General features: G+C 41.2%; 2 protein-coding genes across 4 annotated transcripts in view; one reads left to right on the top strand and one right to left on the bottom strand.

Annotated features, from left to right (window-relative positions):
- greb1l (GREB1 like retinoic acid receptor coactivator) overlaps positions 1 to 14,915 on the bottom strand; it is a 41,487-nt gene extending 26,572 nt beyond the window's left edge. The window contains exon 1 of the mRNA XM_041056063.1: positions 14,786 to 14,915. The gene's annotated coding sequence lies outside the window, so the exon portion shown is untranslated. The remainder of the gene's footprint in view (positions 1 to 14,785) is intronic.
- A 1,944-nt stretch (positions 14,916 to 16,859) lies between these two features.
- The window catches only part of rock1 (Rho-associated, coiled-coil containing protein kinase 1), a 28,141-nt gene continuing 21,948 nt past the window's right edge, over positions 16,860 to 23,052 (top strand). For all 3 annotated transcript variants that reach the window (XM_041055056.1, XM_041055055.1, XM_041055057.1), the window contains exon 1: positions 16,860 to 17,706. In XM_041055056.1, coding sequence (XP_040910990.1) covers positions 17,614 to 17,706 — 93 coding nt within the window. In that variant the 5' untranslated portion in view covers positions 16,860 to 17,613. The remainder of the gene's footprint in view (positions 17,707 to 23,052) is intronic.

Below are 23,052 nucleotides of genomic sequence, written 5' to 3'. Positions count from 1 at the left end.
GTGTTTTCTACCTGCTGTTTTTAAGATAAATGATTCACTGTGCCTGAACACATATAAAATATATATATATATATAACAACATGGATTGTACAGTTGCCTTAGGGCTGCTGTATCTGTTTTCCTGTCAACTAATTAATGTCAAGGAAAGTCAGAAAGAATTTGTCAGGTAAATAGTAGGTCTGAGTAAACTCACATCTACTTGATAGCAGGGTAGATGCACTCAACACTCTAGTCTCTCCTTATTGCCAAAATTTCCCCTCAAATAACTTGATTAGATTAATTCAGACTTACCCGATGATAGACATGAAAACGCTAATGTAGAATCATCTACATGTTGACTGAAAATACTCACTTAAGCCTTGAAATAATAACTGCAAGTGACGTCTGAAATAAACTGTGGAATCGGTTGTTACATTTCATAAACACTCTCATTATCAGCATGTCCTTTTACTGGCCCAGGTGTCATGCTTCACTGAGCCGTGTGACTGATGTTCCAGTTCATTACCACAGACACAGTCAACAGTTGTTTTAATCAAGTTGTGTGCAGCTCTTCTCACCTCCTCTCCAATGGTTATATTAGGGCGCAGTCAGTGTGAGGGCTGCTGTAAACCACCACGTGAGCCAATCAGGGCTCCCATTAGTCCTTACGGGGCTTTCATGCACTCATTTCTCTCAATCAGCCACATTTGTCTAAACATTGGGCTTGAGTTTGACTGTGAAATTTGTCCAGCTATTGCTGATTCAGACCACACATGGGACATATCAGAGAGTCTCAGGCAGTGCATCCGAATACATTTGACATTTCAAGTGGTAGGAATATTGTTAATTGAATGTTAGTTATCAGGTGGAGCAAAAGTGAAATCTCTACAATGATCTATATGATATCAGGGCGACCACAAGTCCAAGTGGGGGAAAAGAGCTGTCAGTGTGATTTATGTCTAAGCCCCTGACTTTGACATGGCCTGTCTTAAATAGCCCATTTAAAATGTAGATAATGAGTAAACCCAGCATTTTCTTTGGCCTCAAAAGACACTGTGCAAAAAAACAAAAGAGTGCGGATTGAATGCCTGCCCACCCCCGAGCCCATCCTTCACCACTGCATTGAGCTCCTGCTAAAATCCCTGACAAAGGGGAAGTATCCCTGACACTGCCACCTGAGGAAAGACAAGTCACATGACCAGCTGTGTTGGGGGGGATCTCGGAGATCTTGTGCTTGGTGCTCTTAAATTTGGAGGGGGTAGGGGAGAGGGGTTCTTCCTCTCTTGGGATTCCCAGAGGAGTGCCACAGCTTTGTCTGCTGAGTCAGCAGCTGCAAAACACATGACGGTTGTTTGGAGCAGCTTGGAGTGAACTACAGGAGAGTCATTTACCCAAATTCGCAGCTGCTACTGTTCTGACATTAATGAACAAAGCAATGCACCTTTCTAACCTCACACATGAGGATGGCTTCCACATAATATGTAACATGGCAGGCTGAGGCTCAGATATTGCTGGAAAAATGGAAAGCCATCTGCAGATGAGGTTCAACCGACAAACCCAAGAGATGAGAGACGAGTATCAGATGGGGAGGAAATACAACGACCAAGGTGCTAATTAGCACGTCTGACTCTTATAATAAGAAAACAATCCCGCAGCTCAACTGTCAAAAAAACAAAACAAGAAAACAAAATAGCCACCATGTGAAAATTCCCGCAGCAGAATTCCCTTTTCTGCTCACTTCATATGGGCTACCTGACGCCAAGGGTGTGAGGACTCGCACTGTTGTTTACTATCCGGGTGGCAGTCCACAGCTCTAATTTCCTTATAAAAGCCCCACAACCTTCTTCGAAACCCCCTCCTCCCTCTCCTCGGGACTACCTGCTGGGCCCTGAAGTGCAAATCGGTGCTAGTGAGGATAGCAGATGAGCTAAGGTCATTCATGGCTTTCCAGTAGGCCACACAAACAAAGGCAAACATTCCAGCTGAATGCCATTGCTGAAGTCGGCAGCAACAGAGAGAAAGAGAGAGAGAAGGAGACAGAGCAGGCCTCAGTGGAGATAATAGCCTGAGGGTCTATGTGTAAGTGTGTGTGTGCGTGCATGTGCATGCGTGCGTGCGTGTGTGTGCGTGCATGTGTGTGTGTGTGTGTTCTAGGGGATTATCTGTGGAACTATAAAGTGGGGTGAACCAGGGTTTAAGGCCTGGTGTGACCAGAGGGAACGGGGGCAGGGTCCAGGGCCTGAGGAGGGCCGGACAAAAGGAGCATTTGGGCAGATGAAGAAGCCATCATCATTAAGCCACTGGAAGTTTACTGTCCAGTTATAAAACTCATTTCAAAATTAGGGGCTAGGGGGTGCGTGTGAAAGGGCAGTAGGGCTGGAAAGGCCTGTGAGGGGCTGGAGGGTGGTGTAGTGACTCAATGAGGAACTGTAGAGCTAATCCATTAGGGGACAAGCGGCCTTTGTGTTAACACTAGGCTGATTGCAATGGTGACCTTGCCACACACTTTGGCCCGGCAGATGAGTTTAAGGGCAAGGCATTTAACCTTAAACTAAATCTCAGCCACGGACAAAGGCCAGCATCATTTAAAGGCAAAGGCTTACCGAACAGATAACTGATGCAGCACAAATGAAAAACAAACCTTGTTAAAAGTAGCCTGGTCCTAAACAACACTGCATACTCTAGCTACCTGTTTACAACAAAATTACAAATATCATTACTAATTACTAAATATGTATTATTCAGTTACTGGATTAGTCAATCAAATTAGAAATTGAATCAGCAACTATTTTGAAAATCAATAAATCACAACAAATCAGACCAGTCTTTTTTCAGCTTTTTTTGCCAGAAACCCTTGTTGTTGTTTATTATAGTAAAATGAAAATCTCTGAGGTTTGAGCTGTGGTCCAAAATCAAGACATCTGAAGACATCATCTTGGGTTTTTATTTACTATTTTTCAACATTTTGTGGACCAAATGATTCATTGATTAACCAATAGACTAACTGACTATTTAATCATACAAATGATTATTGGTTCCAACTGGGCATTGCTAATAACAAGACCTTTCACATCATCGTGGAATTATTAACGAATGTTATACTAATAAACAAGTTATTGTAACCTTTCCCCTGCTTTAATTTTTATTCTAGAAACAAATTTCATCCTTTGCAAAGGTTAATTGTCAAATGCCAACAGCATTTCAAAAGTTCAAATAGCGTCATCGTTTTCCAAAAATGCCAGGTCTTTGATAATGTGACCAGCATTCAGAGAGGTCAGCTCCCATGGCTGTTATTCCTCACAGAATAAGTGAATGAAAGTGAAGGACGACCAGTTTACAATGCTGTTCATGACTGTGTAATAAAATGGGAGCCCTGTCAGTCAACCCAATCTGCATTTTACAACGCTGCCGGGTTGAACACCAGTTCACCTAAATCGGAACAACAGGGCGAGACACAGGACCCTAATGCATTTATGGACTTATTCAGGGAAGCCATATTGAATAAGACAACAATGAGTTCTATTTCATACTGTAAAGCTGTCACTGGTAGTGGTCAAACACTGGTCAATGGTAAAGGGCAAGAGGAGGGAAGGAGTAAAAAAATGAAAAGCATGAGCAGCTACAAGACTCTTCAAACATTTATACTGAGGGATTATGTACTTATACTGAAATGCAAAAATTATCCACAAATTTATAGGAAAAAACATTTAAAAGTAATCATGGAACCAAAAAATTCAACTTTCTATACACAAATCAAACCACTTATTTACCAGTTCCCTGACTGTATCCTACTCTAGGACAGAAAATGATCCTCCACCATAACCACAACTTCTTCGAACATCTGGTCCGCACCTAATGGCTCATCCCAGAGTAGATCTTTGATGATGGTTGACCAGGCCTTGTCCTGGCCATAAACTGTTGTTTAGACAGCCCTATTTGTTATGGGGTGTAAAAGGAGAGCCATGGATCATGTTGAGAGGGCCAGCACTATCAAAACATTGGCTCTTATCAGATGACACAGCAAGCAAAGGGGTCAGGTTTTGCTTCCAGGAACTGGCCTGAACCGCGCTCCACCATGCCACCACATCACCCACCCGTCATTCAAAATGAGGTGGGACAAGATACCAATGACTAGATGTTTAATGTGTTGTATAATCTTTTAAAAAGTGAAAGTAAATACATTAGCATCACTTGGTATTATTTGACATTTTTCCTGTGTCAAAACACCTGAATTTATGTGACAGTAAACTGAACATGTTTTTTTTTTCACATTTTATTGATGATTAATTGATTAATTAAGAAAATAATTAGCACATTAATGGATAATGGCAGTAGCTGTTAGTTGAAGCCCGACTCTGCTTTACTCACTGTAACTGGTGAAGACAAGTTGAAGACAAAGACTTCCATTGTCTACTTCTAAGGATCTTCACTAAACATTTTAGCTTTAAGCTTTTTTTTTTCTAGATAAAGGAATATAGATAAAAGGCACTGATCCAAAGACAGGCGATCCACTCATACCTTCTTCCCTGGAAAGTTCACACCATTGACACACTAACTTAATTTAGCCATGCAGAAGTACTGAGTGCTCATGGAGAGGACATAAGAAAGAGGTCTGTTGTGTTTATCGGGCATCCAGAGGGAGACCCACCTTTCACAATAGGACCTCTCCTTTCTTTTCCTCCCTGAGAAAAAGCCTCAGCCACCTTGAATCCATTTGACTGACACCGTGACAAAGAGGCTTCTTAACGTCCTGACGAAGGAGCCTCCTCCCCTTTCTCTCTAAACTTCCTTACTGGGCGATCAGCTGTATCCATCATGCCCCTCTTCCTGACCCCAGGCGGCACTGCTGCATCAACAGCACCCCACCCCCGTTTAGCCCTCTCACTCTCTGGCCACATCTCCTCCATTACCCCCCACCCTCCCGATTAATAAGCACCAGGTTTCCCTCTGTGACAGGACCCACACTTAAATCCCATCATTCCTCCTTACTGCAGCAAGAGCCACGGCATCAGCAGGACTCTTTTTGTCTTAATGGGACAATGGAAGCAGGGCCACCCTTTGTGGAGGGCTTGACCCCACACACAAGCCTTGCTGATGAGAAAAAGTGACAGTAAACCTATTCAGGACTGGTGCCACTTCATCCTGCACTGATCCCTCTGAGAGATGGATACGTTACCAACTGGCAGATGTGACAGTTAAGACATGGTGTTTTTGACAATATGGTGTACCAGGAAGAAATGTGGGTGGCACTCAGGTGCAACATGACATAAGCTTTAAACAAAAAGATCTAAAAACTGTTCTTTTTTTCTCCCAAAAAAAACAGTCAGAACACATCCTTGATTTAGCCTACATGGTGGAGCTGATGGATAAAAGGGCCATTTAAAAGTAATTTCAAGATGCTCCTACTCATTGATGTTGCCCCAAAACATGGTCAGTTTTCATTTAACAGCAATACTTTAGCCCTGATTTTATAATGGGCAGCGTTCTCCATTCACTCTGGATTGTGGGTAACAAGTTGCGGTTTCTCAGTTTGAATAATCTTCCTTAATGAACGCCAGCTTGGCAAAACAGCAAACATACTCAACGACTTTCATTTCTGCTGTTACACCGATTACTGTAATAATTACAGCTGTGAAACAACAGCAGACCTTTCCCTGAGGCAAGGGGACACGAATGAGAAGCTTAAATGTTACATCTCAACACTACTATAACAATGCTTTAAGAAAACTTAATTCTGCAACAGTTCAAAATAATAATATAATAATATATTGTAACTAAAGCGTGTAATGGAATGTGGTGTAGCATTCTGCAACATAAATGAGTGAGGCAAACTTAAAGAAAAACTTCAACACACAATGTGCTCATTTTCCTATATCTATTTTTCTTATACTCAAAAAAAATGAAGTGTAAAAGTGACAGTTCTCCATTTTAAGCGAGGCTATTTCACCCTACAGTTACTAAGGCTGCAGTTTGTATTGTTAAGTGCACAGAAAAGGGACAAAAATAGCATGACCACAGCCAAAGTGGATTACCATACTACAAGCGTAGCCAAGTGTAGTTTAAGCATTCCTATCTTGGCCCTGCTGCTCTTATCATAGTGAACAAACAGAGAGAGAGAGACAGACTCTTTGCAGGTAAATATGTGCTCAAGTGTTTAGCATATTTTTTGTTAAAGACTTGAGCTGATATTCTGAAGGTTTGCTGTAGTCAGGAAAAAAACTTGACAAGACATAACACAGACAGATGACAAATTAAAGGAAAATCTGACACTGAGTGTCTTAGCAAGGTGTGGGACCACCACTGGCCCCCAGAACAGCTTCAAAGCTCCTTGGACTGCCGAGGAGCATTGACTTAATGCCAGTCAACTGGCATTACTGTAAGTTATTGTATTTTTGGCATTAGGTCTTTGGTATGAAGTCTCTGGAAATCTGCTGAAGGGATGGGGAACATTCTTCCACAAGACATCACCTCATTTGATGTTTTTTCACATGTTGACACAACATCTCCTTCTATTCAGTGGGGTTGAGATCTGGTGACTTAGAAAGCCAAAGAATTTGATTCATATCATTGTTATCCAATCATATTGCCATCCCTCATTGCCTGTACAAAAGCATATTCCTTTGCAGTCACTCATTTATACAGGATTTTCCTTTAATTTGTCTATACTGCATACAAATGAAAGACTGTGTGGCTTCTTACAAAGCTCTTTCTTTCCCAGCAGCTCAGCTTGAACTGACTCAAAAACACATCCAGCTACACAACTGGCTGGTATGGTTTAAAACGGTGAATTAGTTCGATGAAAAATGCTGATCTGTGTTTTAATTCTATTGATTATATCAGGACGTCAATACACAGATCTACTTAGAAAACCAATGAAGAATTCTCCATTTTCAATACTTTTCTGTTTACTACCTGTTTTTCTGGTTGCTCCTGAATTGCAAATGTACATGCAGAGAGAATGAAAAGAAAGAGTGAGAGAGAGAGAAAGACACACACACACACACACACACACACGCACACACACACACACACACACACACACACACAGAATGACCTCCCCTGCCACAGAGGAACGCTGAGTCCTCGCAGCAGAGGGCTGGGTCTTGGTCACCATAGCCTTGGACAAGCTGTGACAGTCTATGGAAAAGCCTTCTGCTACAGGCAGCCCTCTCCCCCACAAACCCTGGCAACATCAACACACGGTGACCTGCGTTTCAATTCGAGGAAGGAGGGAGAGTAAGAGAGAGAGGGAATTGTTGGTTTGTGTATCTGTGAGTGTGTATGTGTGTGTGTGTGAGTGGGCAGGGAGATCTGGGGACAATGTATGTGGGCAAAGGCAATGATGCTGCCGTGGAACTCAAGCATGAGTGTTTCCAGCTGTTGTTAGAGCACATCCTGCCATTCACAGCAACAATACCATATACACAACACCGCAGGATGTTTCAAACATTTAGTGGCTGCTAAAGAACTGATGACACAGACACAGAATTACAGTGAAAAAATACAGTGAATTAGGGTTGCAACTGTTGATTTTTCTTTGATAATCATTTGTCGATCTTTATGATTGATAGATCAATTGTTGAGTCTAGAAAATGAAAAACAGTTCCTCCTCCTCACATTGGAAGGAGCTAAAATACTTAATATTTATCAATCTCTTCATAATTAACTTAAACAATTATTTGATTGTCGAAATTGTTGATGATTAATTTCAATAGTTTTTAATCACCTAATTGTTTCATGATTCACCAATCAAAAGGAATATTTTTCAAAACTAAAAAAAGAAAAGTAAATCTAGAGCTAGATGTGACTCATTTAATGTGTCAAGCTTAAAATTTGCCAAACCGGACATAATTAATAGGATTTAATTATATATTCTTTGCCTTTGTTATCTCTCTGTGTTGCACTACAGTTGCCTCGCGCATATTAGATGTGACATGTAATCAAAAGCAGAGCAATTCTGAAAATGTTAAGTGAGTCTTTTGTAGGTGGCGCAGAGTAAATATACAATGAAAGTAAAAATAACGAACGCGGAAAATGATCACAGTTGGGTCTAACTGCCCAGTTAATAAAAATCTGACACTTGTTACAAAGGCCAAAACAATGAAATTCAACCTTAAAAACATTAACTTTCCTTCAGACTGTTGCACTATGATCTAGTCCATGGCAAAGCACACACTGTACCCTTTAAAAAGAACATGTAAGCTGCAAGCAGTAATTTCTGGCCGCAGGTACTGTTCCACTGAGGTTGGCATTAGTGGAAAGGGGGGGGGGGGGGGGGGTACAGCGGTACACTCTGTGAGAACACACTGTTCCATAACAGTGCTGTGCAAGAAGGGATTCTCAGCTGGATGCTTTCCAAGTTTCAATGGCAAGAATGAGGATATATTATTCCTAAGTGCTCTCCATGGAGCCGCACGCATACCTCGCTCTTCATGAGCTCACATCGGTGTAATGGAGCCCGCAAAAATCCAAGAGATTGATCTAAAAAAGGAGGAACACTGTAGACATGAGATAAGCACTTCGTGCCACAGTCCTGCTGTGATGTGATGTGAGATGCAAGGTTACTCAGGTGTCAGGGTTATTCACCTCATTTTATTACGGCTGCAAATGAAAGAGTTCAAACTAGAGGGACAGAAACAGAAACTCCTCCTTCACCTTGACATGCCACCACTCCCCCGCAAACTCACACAATCACACACGAACACACTCGCGTTTAATGGTGACCCTTTGACTTGCTGCGGACACGCTTCCGGACGAACGACTAGGGGGCACGTCCAGATAAGTTCCATTCATTTCTGTCAGGGAACTATTTCAACTTTGATCTGGGGGTGGGGGTCCAGCGAAAAAAAAGGGGGCAATGGAGGTACAAATATGCAGCTTTTAACTTTTTATGCTTGTTTTACTTTACTTTGGGGATGCCATCACTAAATGCTCTGTAGGAGAGCCATGGAAGAGTTGTAACATAAGTGTTATTAATGTCTCTGTAACATTAATAATACTCATTCCTATAAGTATTATTAATGTTACAGAGACAGAGGACTGAAATAAACTAGAGACTGCGTTGATGGAGTTGGCTGGTTGGTCAACCAGGAGATCCAGTGGTGACAGATAAGAACCTGTCCTGCATGTCAGAATCAGAGATAACTAACAGGACAACAGGAAGTGCCATCTACTAGGGTCATGTTCCACTCCTGCATAAATGCACACACACACACACACACACACACACACACACACACACACACACACACACACACACACACACACACACACACACACACACACACACACACACACACACACACACACACACTCACTCAATTAGCATCTGGAGCCTCCCTTGCAACAAAGAGCAGGATGTTCCGGCCTGTGTTTTTGGCTGTACTCCTACGTATTGCATGTCCTACCTTCCTGACTGTAAGTTCCTTTCATCCATCACTAAAAGCCACATTTGGCTGTGAGAAAGCACAGTTCAGAAGAATGTCATACACACAACTTTTCCCTTTCCCCTTCACTCCTGAGCAGGCCATAAACACTGAGGCATGAACTCGACTCACACCCAGCAGCAGCAAATTCATGGCCAGACACTTAGCCAAGAGTAATTTGTCCCAGAATGAAGTCAAATAGTTAATTAACTGCAACAGTTTCTTCACGTTATGTGCTAATGTAACTCCAGAGACAGAGACACTGAGATGATTTGAACATGTGCAACACCTCAGCTGATACAACAAGAACAAGGTTGAATGGGCCTTAGGGGTGAATGTGTTGGCTTTTGGATTAATTAAAGGTTAAGAACATAAGCTTCATACTATAAATACTAATTAGTATGCACTATACTCAACTTCACTGAATACACTGTCACTGTTTTATAATTAAAGGACATGATAAAAGATGCTTGCTGACAGACACACTGATCAAACTGAGAATGTTCAAAACACTGCAGCTGGTAAGATGTAACAAAGAGGAGGAAATATTCTAATGTTGCTGTGAGCAGCTCCTCCATTTACTTTGTGCTCTGCGTTACAGAACAATAGCAGAGTTGCAACTAACTACTGTAATTTTCCATTAATCTACTAATTATTTTCTTGATTAAGTGTCAGAAGATAGTGAAAAATGCATATCACATGTTCCCAGAGCTCAAGCTGACTTCTTCAGTTTGCTCATTTGCTTTATACTAAATATGAGATGTTTGAGTATAATGACTCTTGTCACTTTTCCAGAGTGAAGGCACAATACTCTGTTAATATACAACTGGAACAGTTGAATTGAATTGAATTAAGAAAAGAAAATTCACTGATGGAAATAAAATAAATAAATAAAATAATTGTTCTGCTTCCTGCAGGTAACTAAGACATAACAGCTGATGGTGGAGGGCTTTGAGGAGGAAGCCCCACCCCCACCAGAGGGATCAATGCACATAAATGGAAGAGGTCGCAGACCTTTGACATCTCCTTTCAGGCGGGGGAGGGGCACGGGCCTTTGTGAGATTGGCTTTAATGATCCAATTGTCGACTGTGTCATACACCTTCATACAGTACATACAGTTTGGCTGACATTGTGCTCCACCCTTTGTACACTCCACCCATACGTCCATTCACTAAACCAGCCAGCCCCAAGTGTGAGATCTGGATTAAAAAAAAAAAAAAAAAAAAAAAGCCTTGACCTGTATCTCACTTGCTGTCTGCATCCAGCTGCCTTGCTTCGCTCTTCATCACTCCCACATCTGTTTTAACCTCTTCTCTCATCTCTCCCCCTCCTCTGCCTCTCCTCTTCGGACCTTATCTGTGCTTTCCCTCCCTCTTCTTTCATGCTGCATTTCTGAAGAGAGATTTGGTCACTCAGAAGGCCAGGCAGGAGAAGAGGACCACTTTCTAAGATGCTTTGATGCATTCGGTTCTTTGGAAACCATATGGACAACTTGGCGAGAGGCAAGACATTAAAGAAGTCTAATAATCAGGTCATGGATGAATGGTGGCTCAGGATACACACCGGTTACAGCAAACTATTAAACTACTGCTTTTCAGTAATAGTATTTCAACTGCATGTAAATCTGATTTCCTGCAACAGTAAGAAAAACACCCAACTCTGACAGTGCCATTTACAGTCTGTTAATATTTTTCTCCCTTTTATTTAGACTCAGACCCCACCAGTGAACATAGTGTTCCTGGCATTCTTGAGCCTCAATAAAAAAGGACAGGTTAAAAGTTTACAAGCATCCACGCGGAACACATTTGGCTCTGCAGATTGGCACTTAGATACACTTTTAATTCTGATGTTTAACTGAGAGAGTCAATCTGACATTATCTGATCCACAATGACCTTGCTCTGACAGTTCGCCCATTGTATCTATTCTATTCTGATTCTAAGCAGCCTGCCTAACTTGAGTGAATGCTCCTTACTTACACAAGACAGTGTTAGTGCTACAGCACTAAAGATGCTGCTAAAGATCATGCAACAGGCACTAAATTTAATCCATGATTTCGATGTGATTTATTTGTATTTGGTGTAAACTTGATTTAAAAATTAATGAAAATGGATCTCTGTTTGACAGTGGTGGAATGTAACTAAGTACATTAACTCAAGTAATGTGCTCACATACAGTTTTCAGGTACTTACTGTGCACTTTACTTGAGTTTTTTCATTTGATGCCTCTTACTTCTACTCCACAACATTTTATAGGGAAATAATATACTTTCTACTCCACTACATCTATTTGAAAGCCACTTGTTACATTGCATGTTAATAGTTTCTACACAAAATATATAATATACATATAAAATGTAATAAATAAGAATTTGAATATAGGAATTGTACTTGCAATGGAATATTTTTAATGTATGGCGTTCTACCACTATTATTTCATAAGCTATGCTCAGATGATAGATTGTCTCCATGTCAACATAAACATGGGACATAAGGAAGTTTTTTTGAAGAAAAAAAACAAGGGGGGGTCCTGACTCCTGCCTCAGCAGTTTGATGAATGACGGCTATTTTGAGGACCACCTGTTTTCTGGATCCTGTCACATCATGGTCAAAAAAGTGTCAAACAAAAGCACTGATCTCTCTAGTTGGGATTTTGTCCCCACGTGCCATCTGCAATCAGGATCAGAAAAGCCTTGCTGAAAAGGATCAAGAGAAGCATCTGCCCGCACAGCTAACTAGTCCCAGTGATGTTTTTGTGATCTAAATTGGTTTTCGCGAATGATCTGCGAGGGTGTTTCATGTGAGAAACACATGAAATGAGATTTTGACTCATAGATCAATATTTAAAATGTTTCTGGAGCTGGCTGAAGCCACAACAGAAACTGAAACCTCTGTGTTACTGACTGGATTGGAAATCAATTGCTATCTATACCTTTTTGTTATGACTCTGAATGCAAAGCTGCGTGATTTATCACACGCTGGTTTGTCATAACAATAATTAGAAAAAATGCTGGCTTTCAAATGAACACGCATCTTCTATTTTTTCCCCTCAAAATAAAGAGAAAACACTGAGGGACAACTGAGCAAACACGAGGCATAAACAGTAAAAGAGGAGCCCTGATGTGCTCCAAATGAGAGTGAGAGAAGAATGAGAGAAAATAAATCAATCTGTTACCCTGGTGACAATTGCTTTATGTACAAATGGATGTCATCTCTCCACAGCTTGGTCGAGCTTATGCAAGAAATGTCATGTTGCATTTTTTGGAAAACCTCTTTGCCTCACAGCAGGTCCTCTGCACAATAAAACGACTGTGAATGAGAGCCGGGGCAAAAAATAGAGGGGGAGCCATTATCATAACAAGATAGAAGGTTGACAAAACAGTATTTTGGGCAAGCTAAGGAGATGTGTTAGAGTGTTATTATTTTAACCAGGTCATATTTTGAGGGTGAATGGGGATGAGTCACGACTAATTAACTTAATTTGTAGTTGGGCGTATTTCATTTTAGTTCGTTTTAATCGCTAAAGGTGCATTTTTTTTCTTAGCAAGGGGGAGAACAAGGAGAGAAATTTTGAATATTTGATGTTTACAACAAAATTGTTGTGAAAAGGCAAATAATGAGGGTCTGAATAATTTGAGCCACGATTTTTGGTTTTCAAATCTATATTCAACTCATTTGTATTTGTATTTCCAGATCAAATGTGTCACCTCTGTTTGTAAAATAAAAAGTTAAGATGTAGCAACCACACAAGCAAAATGCCCAGCACTAAACCTCAAAGCCTTCACAAAGCAACTTGGGAATGAGACGTCTCCTTAAAGGCTAAAAGAGAGAAACCTGTCCGAGCACAGGAGTGGTGTCACGGGGGCCTTACTTATCTCCTCCCAGATTAAGTCCCAATTGTTAGCCTGGAACAAAGGCAGCCAGTGAGGAAACCAGCCCCCCAAGGGCCAGATGGTCAGCGTTCAGAGCCCCCTGACCCCTCCAGCCCTTGCCCTCTCTGACAGATCTGCGCTTGTTCTAGGCGAGACAGGCCACCCAGCAAATTCACAATGTACACTGCTCATACAGTGCATATACTCACATGATGCTGTACTACCTGTTTGACTTTAATGGTTGTTTCTCCTCAGTAGAATACTAACTTTTTGTATGATGTGTAGTTGCAGAAAACAACCTATATCTATATCTATATCTATGTAGATATAGATATAGATATATAACGACAACACGCTTGATAACAAAAATCAGGATTTTAGGCAGTTTTTCCAACAATCTATACATTCTGTAGATGCAAAGCTCAATTTAAAGCTCAAAATGGAAACTATAAGTGACTGGACAAAAAATGCTAGATTAAAATGGTGCTTTAGAATGAAAAGTATCGGTTCAGCATTTGAAATTAAAGCGCAAATAAATGAAATTACGATATTAAAACAGCCTCTCTGCATCTGGTAAAATGAGCATCTCTATTCTGCTGCAGTTTCTAGGATCTTCTAATGTGCATGCATATGTCATTAGCTCTAATGACATTTTGGAAGTACAGAGGGGTGGAGTGTAGTTGAGACATAAGCAATGCAACCTTTGGGACACCAAACATGAGGAATGGCAAGATTAGATGTAGTCAAGACAGACTGGTTTGCCTGTAATTACAATGACAAACCACTAAATACATCTCGTGGTCATGCTTATCTGATAGGACTTTATCTAAGCTGCTGAAGCATGTTTCATCACCAAGCCTTAGGCAACTGTAACAGTATTCAACAGACAAACATGTAAATTAATGGCCCGGTTCCAGATATACTTGACATGACTTTGTTAACAATGATTAATCAGCAGGAGGGACATTTTGAGCAATGCAGTAATTGCATGTGAGGCAGGACAGATTCATGTCCAACTATTTAAATACCCATAAGGAAAATTAATACAGATTTGCAGGCCAGTATCACTGAGAGCCACAAAATTAAGCGAGATGTGTTTATTTGTCCAAATGTAAAGGTGAAACTAAATAAATACATAAAAAAATATGCAAAAGAGCTTTAAGTTGTTTCAATATTATATTCATTTAGCATTTTGGAGCATTCAAACAGGCTCACATAGACTGCCTATAAATTTATTACCTAATTGCTTCACCACAAAAAAAAAAAAAGAAAAAAAAGAAAAGAAAAAAGTCTGCTCTCTGCCAGCACTTGTTAACATTTCCGAGGAAATTTACCGGTGACACAAACTTTAAGCATCTGTCTCAGCCTCGTTGACGGAGCCACAGGCTGCAGTCCGACCATCACCCGGAGAGCGTGTACAAACCTAACGCTGTTTATAATGACTCACTGTCTTTCTCAGGCTATGACATGTGATACCGGACAGGTGTCTGAACGTGAGGGCGGATGCTTACCTTTATCCACACGCTTTATATGGCCGTGTCCATGTAGAATCGGGGTCTCCGAGTTGAATTCTGCGTCCCTGGCGTCCGACACCCACCACACCGCTGCCGCCGCCGTTGCTGCTCTGACCGCTCCGCTCCGCCACAGCTGATGTGCGCACGGAGAGGGAGCCGCCAAGTGACGTCAGGAAATTACTGTATGTACCGTTTGGTTCAGTTCAGCTTGTTGCTGCGATGGGAGGAGAAAAACACACAGGCAGACACAGAGCGGATACAGCACGAACCTTACCCATTAACTAACTGTAAATCAAATAAAAAAAAGTAAGTTTAAAAGTGCGGTAAGGAGAGGATTAAAACAGAGTCAGGCCTACTGTATTTTCCATGTTATGGAGAGGCTGAAAAAAATCGCTCTCTATATATAACAAAAATAAATGAATTGGAATTGGAATTATAAAAAAACAAGAACAAAAGTAAACAAGCACCTAAAATAAATATAGAAATACATGCAAACAAAAAAAGAATGACATAATTAATGAATAATGTATTCACCATTACATTTAACATAAAGCTTTCCATTCATACCTGCATAAACGCATACACTAAACTGCATGTTACAAAGTTATCATTTGCCCACCTACAGGCTATATTTACTTTTTTAAACGACGGAATCCGCCTGTGCCTGATTCGGTTTTCTAGGCACATCTTATCTAGTAGGCAATGTTTTTCTCCAACTGTGGGTTTTCAGGCCGTGACATCTCCCTCTGTTGGCAGGGAACTGATACACTGAGTTCAACAGGCCACACTGTAAAAGGCTTCATACTGTGTAGGTTGTGCAAACACGGTCATTATTAACAATCATTAGCAATTTTTTTTTTTTAAAAAAAAGGATATAAAAAAAGGCTGGCTGTGATTTTTCAAGTAGCACGGCACGGCAGGTTCAGTAAACACATTATTTCAGAGCCATAAATGTCAAGATCATAGGCCTTGTTCAAGTTTCTGAACGGATGCAAAATTCTCGCCATTACTTGTAGAACATCGCCCTCTGTTGGGCGACATGATGAATAGACAGAACTGAGAAGGTGCCTGCGGAGGAGTGACTGAACACTGATCACACTCATCAGTTTGAAAGTCCTGTTCTGTTATTAATGTTATATTACTGAGGATTACACTAAATGTAGTTACACTACTGTGCAAGAAAGAGTGGTACGTATTTCAACAAAAATTAAATATAGATAGATGCATGAGTCCAACTGTCATTCTCCAGGGAGCAACTGACAGCAGGTCCTAAGCATTTCCTGTTCGTCATTTGTTCATTGGTAGAACTGCACATGAGAAAAACAGCCAATATACCGATTTAAATGTCGAGTTGAGATGAGCTTTTGACTCTTAAGCCAACCTCATCTTTAAAACTACAAGTACAAACATTATGCAAAATCATTAAATTCCCACATTTTGCGGTTCATTCCAGTAGTAGGGTGTATAGTAAAGGAAACCAGTCTTCCCCTTTTCAGAGTTGGGTGAGGAATTTTCAAAGCTAAATGATCCTTTGATCTGGCATTGTGACCCATGTGGATACGTTTCATTACTAAAATAGAATAGAACTGTGTAATTAATCAAGGTCCCTAACCAACAACATGAATGTACAATTTACAACATTCAAAAGAATACAGTGGAATATAATATACAATTTAAATAGCGCCCTGAACCAAACCAGTCATTGCTCAATAGAACAGAAAAGATTCAGTTAGAATAGATTAGAATAATGCAATGTAATCATGGTCATGAACCAAGAGCACAATAATCCGTCAGAATCAGAATCAGATCATATGGGTGAATTACCGAATAGAACAGAACAGAGCAGCAGAATATTTTTGAAATCTTGAAAATGAATTTTAATGACACTTTTTGATAACGTTCGCGTCCCTCTGTTGGCATGTTTTCAACGAGCTCCTAACGTTTCCACTGTAACGTCAGGGAGCAGCAACATGTTGCCTTCATCACTGTGTGAACTCTTTGAATGCGTCTCAACATGGCGCATGCGCAGTACTTGACATTTTGAAGTTGCTTCTCCGGGGTGTTTGAACAGGAAGGCGGACATGTTGGTCAGGCTGTGGGAGAAAATCGGGCACCGTCTGCTGTTTTTTCCCCCCGTAAACTAACACATATCAAAACCCGATTATTTGTCTTTGATCTGAAGGATAAAACAGTTTGGACGGGAAACAGTCGACAGCCAGTGACAATGCACGAGATGCAGCGGAAGGACTGCCGTTAAACGCTGTAACGAGTCCGTGTTTAAACTGTTCGAAATTTGGAAGAAGCAGAAGTTTTTTTTCTCCCCACCACTTCTACTTTTGAGCTGTCAGAATCGTTTGTCGTTTTCTGCAGGGGCCTGGCACAGAAATGGGAACCGGCCTGGATTAACCTTCTCGCGAATCGTGCTTTTCGTAGAGACATTACATTTATGTTTTAACTGCCTTTTGTTTGGATGCAACAACATTTTAAGCCCTTATCCTCAGTGGCATCCTGCGGAGGCTGACTAATCTGTCTCCGCATTTATCGTTTGTCACTGAAGTTGTTTGCCTCTCGTACTGGGAAACATCTTTCGACTCTGAAAATGTGGCTTCTGTACATTCAGCGCAACCTCAAACGTTTCATCGTCTGTGAAAGCTCGAGGAGAACGATGTATTTTCTCTGAAGTGCGGTGTAAAGTTCACACGAAGAAAGGAACATTTGGCTAGCTAGCTCCCGCTGGCTGCTAAAGCTAGCTAGCCAGCCCTCTGTCTCGCCAGTGAGCTGTTTTTGTTCATAACCCAACATCGGGACTGAGTTTAACAGCAAAAATGTCTGCTGGAGAAAGTATGGAGGCTCGATTTGAAAAAATCGATGCCATGTTGAAGGATCCAAAGTCAGAAATAAATACGGATTGTCTTCTGGTAAGTTTGTAGCTTGCTAGCTGGCTAGGTAGCTAGCGAGTCAGCCATTCGGGGTCAGTCTACTCCTTGGAGCAGAAATTCTTTCCGAGACCAACAAGTCGTCTCAGTTGTCATAAATGAAATGCATTGATATTCACTCCGACGAGCCAGTTTGGCTCACACACTTCAGACACGTGTGTGGTCGTATATCAGGTAAGGTTTGCGAAAAGGAAACAACCGGCAGTTTGAAATCTCTGTTATCCTACACACAGACGCTGCATAAACTCGCGGCCAAAAACAATGAAACTATAATTGCTAGTAATAGGATTGCTGTTTAACGGCGATGTACTGTCAATACTTGATAACCTAACGTCATTAAAGGAGCATAAGTAATTAAAAAGCAGTGGTACAACAAAATAAGACCGAAAGGTGGCAACCGTCTTTTCGTTATTCACAAAGACACTGTCAGATTATTTTTGGTTCAGGCTGGGTAAAACAAATCATGTTAGTAAGTCTTATCGACTGGATTGGTTTTCTGGCCACCCACTAGAAACTGACAATGGTTTGTGCCGTCACTATCCTTTTAGATCATTAGGAAGTTGGTGGGTAGGTGTGCTGTTTTGTCTAGATTTAGTTTTCTAAGCTACATTCGAATTGATAGTCTGCTTGAATGCCTGTTGTAACCTGTAGGCCCCCAGCTGCATCAGTACACCTGTTGGCTGGAGTTTGCCCTGGCTGCTTCCTGTTTATGAACGACAACTCTTGAAGTGACTCTCCTGTCTGAGGAAGAAGGCGGCTCCTGCCACGTGCTAAACCCTAAAGCAACACCTTCATAGGTTTTTATTTCATGCTGCAATCCCAGGAACTGACTCACCATGGAGTGGATGCCAAGGGGATGTTGTTGTGTTTGTTGATATCAGGAGCCTTTCAGCTTGAGTGTTGGCACTGAGTGTTTTCACAAGGATTTGGTTCTTAGCGACTCATGGGAGCAGTTGCGCTCAGATGTTTAGTGCAGGGGTGTCCGAACTGTTCCACAAAGAGCCGGTGTGGCTGCAGGTTTTTGTTCCAACCAAGCAGCAGCACACCAGACTCGACTCATTTAATCAACTGATCTCAGTCTTCAGACAGTTGATTGGTCACACTGTGTGCTCTTCATTGGTTGGAACAAAAACCTGCAGCCACTCTGGCCCTTTGTGGAACAGTTTGGACACCCCTGGTTTAGTGTGATTATGGAATGGAACATTTTGGCCTAAATGTCCATGGAATAACCTTGGCATTTATGTTTTGTGTTTGAAGGTATGCCTAAGGTTTTTCCTCTGGTTCAATGCTCAAACTATCAGGGAAAGACTAGACTAGTTGTGGTTCTCTGTGCATAGTAGTTTCACTGTAGCTCTGTCAGGTGTTCTGCACATAAGATCATACTCCTTGATTTATAATTCCTCTATCTTGATTTCATAATCAAGATAGGGGGTGTATTAGGAGTCAGATAGACTAAGCAGAGGAACATCAGGGAAGCAATCTGTTTTGGGATGGGGGCTTGTCCTAAAGACCCACACACCAATCTTGGAGTGTTTGTGTATTGGCTGCTGTAGATAGCTGTCTTTTGAAAAGAAAACTTTCTTAGTCTCCATGACCTCCCATCCTTTTGCAGAAAGAGGCAATTAAGCTCACCTAAAAGTGCACACGTTCTGCATTTTTAATGGCAAAAAGCTGTGGGGACTGTTCCTGCTGGCAGTCACACACACAAGGGTGTTGTTCCTCCTTTCCCCCTCTCTGCAATCTCCCCTGATCAATGAATGGAGGCCTTTTGCTGAGACTCTCTCTGCCACCATGCAACTCCACCCACAGCTTAATAAAATTCCATGCAAATCAAATAACCTCTTGTCTTTGACTGGCCTGGAGTTCCCTGTGTGTCCCAAAGCCATTCTGCACGTCTGGAGAGAGTTGAGACCAGGCAGGCAGCTCTGAGGTAGCTGGGTGTGGGCTCTGCTCTCTACCCATAAACCAAAATTATGTGGACTGAAGACTCATGTTTCTGAAGGCCGTGAATCAGGACATTTAACTCATAAAGCAGCCAGCATGCTTGGCTATGAGTAATAGGTTCCATCAGAATGCACAATGCAAGCCTTTTACTGGCCATGTTTCTGTACCTGGGTCTTGAGCTTGCATTGCTTTCTGTCTTAAGAATAGCGCTGCTAGGTCTACTCTTTTTTTTTTCCATAGAATCCTGGCCTGTGTTGTGTGATGGTGACATTTGGCCTGCACCTTACCACTCAGCTCTGGGCTGGCCTATCGAGTACTGTATTCCAACCCTGTCACTCTTATCTTCACCCAGCAAATAAATCCTGCTTGGAGAGAAGAGCGCCTTATCTGGATGGGCTGCCCCCTCTCCTATCGTTGTGCTCTAGGCAGGCTTCTAAGAGCCAATCTGAACAGACAGAATTCCTGACATTGTGATGTGAAAGCTCACTGACATTAAGGGACTGAGCATTGTCCATATATGTTTTACTGCTGGCAACTACCAGTTGCTTCCACCAAATCACTTTATTACTTGATATGACTGAATATTGAATAGCATCACCTTTGAACATTAGCATGGAGGAAGTGTGGTGTATGTCAGTCTGGGAAAACCTTGAACAGAATTTCCTGGTTACTTTTGCACTTGATTCTAAAGTGACACAGTCTGTTTATCATTTGTTAAATTAGAATAGTTGAGTTGATATGTTAGGACTTGTTTTGCATGGGCTTTGCCTCTATTTGAGATATATAAATGCTTCCTGGCATAGCCTTTGTTCTTACTTTGACACTTGGTGTGCATTAGCTTCTCAGTGTTTTGATCCCTCTTTCATCTGCTATTTGGACTCTAAATCTGTAATAAGGGTAATTACAGGAAACTGCATGGCTAGTAAACCAGATTTGTAGACAGTGATTGACTGTGTGAATGCTGCATGTACATGTTAGGGTGGATGATTTTATTTTGAAGTGATTTAAAATAGGAGTTCAGTAAGCTAAAACTGCTAAATCAACAACAATACCACAGTTTGTGTAGTAGGTTGCTTTGATGCAAGAAAGCAAATTTAGCTTTGGTGATTTGTATGTGATTTAAACTCTTGACTTATTACAGTGGTAAAAGTATGAGCTAATTTACAGATAAATCAGTTTGATAATTAATATGTCTTGCAGGCTAACACCTGCCAGTAATTACTACTCAAATTAGATTTCATCCCACAACAATATCTGTTGATTGATTGAAGGAAGTGTTTATTATAATTTATGTCATTGTTACCATATTAACAGTGTCATTGTAAAATTGCCAGTGTGAAACATTGTACATGGTAATGTTAATGACTTTGTTTTTTCACCTCTAATTATGGGTGCATTGCCACAGTCATAATGTGGCATGGCTTCCATTTGAAGCAAAATTCAGCCCAGTTCTCAGTTTATTCAAAGGAAACTATTATATAGCAAAACCAGGGTCTGCAAATGCGGCTGACAGGCAGAGAGGCAGTTTTCAGTCACAACTGCTTAGAATCAAGCCTTGAGAATGATTTGAAGGACCATTTCACTGGCATGCTTCCTAATTGCCTTACATAGTCTGCTAAGGCCCAACTTGAGTAACAGCCAGAGTACAGTAAGTCCTTGTCTTGCCTATGTAGAGTGCCTGCCCTTGCCTCCATGACCTTTTGCCTTTAATGGACAAACCTTACCTGCAAGGTGTTGTCTACACTGATAATGCAGCTACAGTCTGTGTATCAGTCTGCACAATTTTGACAGGGGGAGACAGTTGTCAGTCAGGTGTGTTGAGAGTGCATGATATTTTTACAGGGTGAACCCAGTACTCTTAGCGTGACACATAACCCAGAAATTTAGTAAAGTCACTTAATTCAGCCTCATTTTCTATGACTTATTCATTTACAGCACTGCAGGAGATGATGAATGATCATTCTTTGAGTGACTATACTGGTGGACTTCTGTATTCAAGCTGGCAGGCAGCTTTTTGAGTTTTTGCCAGTGCAGTCCAGTGTCACCTGCTTCTGCTTTGTTTTGTCTTTGTTCTACATGATCCTTCAAAACAAAGAGTGTGTAGAATTAATAGCATTAATATTTAGCTTATATACCATTTATATATCATGTATATGTAGAATCTATGATAATTGAGACAAATATGTAATATTATGGTAATATTGACTCTTTTCTCTGTCATATTGCTCAGTCTCTGTATTGTCAGATGGTAGTGCAGCTGTCAGGAGACACTTGGAAACTTACTGGAATCTTGGATCTTGCAGCATCCTTGAATTCACCACCAGGTTTTTTTTTCCAAATTGCCCTTGCTCACAGCTGCATTATACCCTGCAAGGCTAATGTAACTAACAAAAAGTAAAAGTGACTAAATTTTCATGGTGGTGGATCATCTACTTCAAACGTGCTTCAAGTCTCTGCAAGTTGATTTTCACGGTGTACTGCCTGGAAGCAACAAAAACACGCTAATAACTTTTCGTATGCTTTGGAAAATCGTCAGGAGTTATGCAAGCTGTATGTAATTTGTAGTTGATTAGCTAAATTATGGAAACACGCTAGCTTGGTCCTTTAATGATGAGTTGCATCTCCTTGAGGTGAAAAGCATGTATTTGTAGTAATGGTCATAGTCAGCGTTTAATCCATCCCTATTGTCAAAAAGGTTTGGGGCTGCCAGTCGTAAACTGCTCTCCTCAGCTATTCAGCTATGGGAACAACAAATGGCTGAGCTATTTGTAGCTCTGCAGTCTCTCAACTGACTGATTATGTGCAGGAATGCATACTAAAATGATCCAGTCTTTTAATAATGGAACACTTTTTCCTTTGATTCACCCATTGAACTTTACGGCCTGCTTCTCTTTCATCTCGTTTCTTAAGGGCTACAGTGCCGGTTAGTTTGTCCGTCTTACAAAGGACTCTGAGACCCCTGTGTAGTGAAGATGGTCGAAGTGAACTGAGTCGATGTTTAATAAGATGCTTATTTGTTGAGCTGAGGTCATAAATCTTGGGCAGCGCAGGCAGGATAGGAGAGTTTTGCTTGAGAAGCCCGAGCTCAGTCAGTGGAAACACGTGAGTGCTCTCTACTGTTGGAGTAACTCAATTTTATTTTGACATGAAAGCATTTGTGACAGTGATTCTCGCTCACTGGGACCTCATAAGGAAATGGAATGCCCCTGTTTTGCCACCCCTGGGTTCACTGTCACTGCCATTTATCCAGTAGAGTTGTTAGTTAGGCAGTGTTTCTAGGTAAGTGGGATTCCTGTCAGTAGATATTATGTACAGCAGGGGTGTACAAAAGGAATTTGGACCAAGTGAAACTGGTGGGATCCAGAGAGTACCAAATTAATAAAT

This window comes from Toxotes jaculatrix, chromosome 14 (genome assembly GCF_017976425.1).
Source record: "Toxotes jaculatrix isolate fToxJac2 chromosome 14, fToxJac2.pri, whole genome shotgun sequence".
Lineage (NCBI taxonomy): Eukaryota > Metazoa > Chordata > Actinopteri > Toxotidae > Toxotes > Toxotes jaculatrix.
Note: the sequence above shows the minus strand (reverse complement) of the source record. Positions and strands in the feature narration are given on the sequence as shown.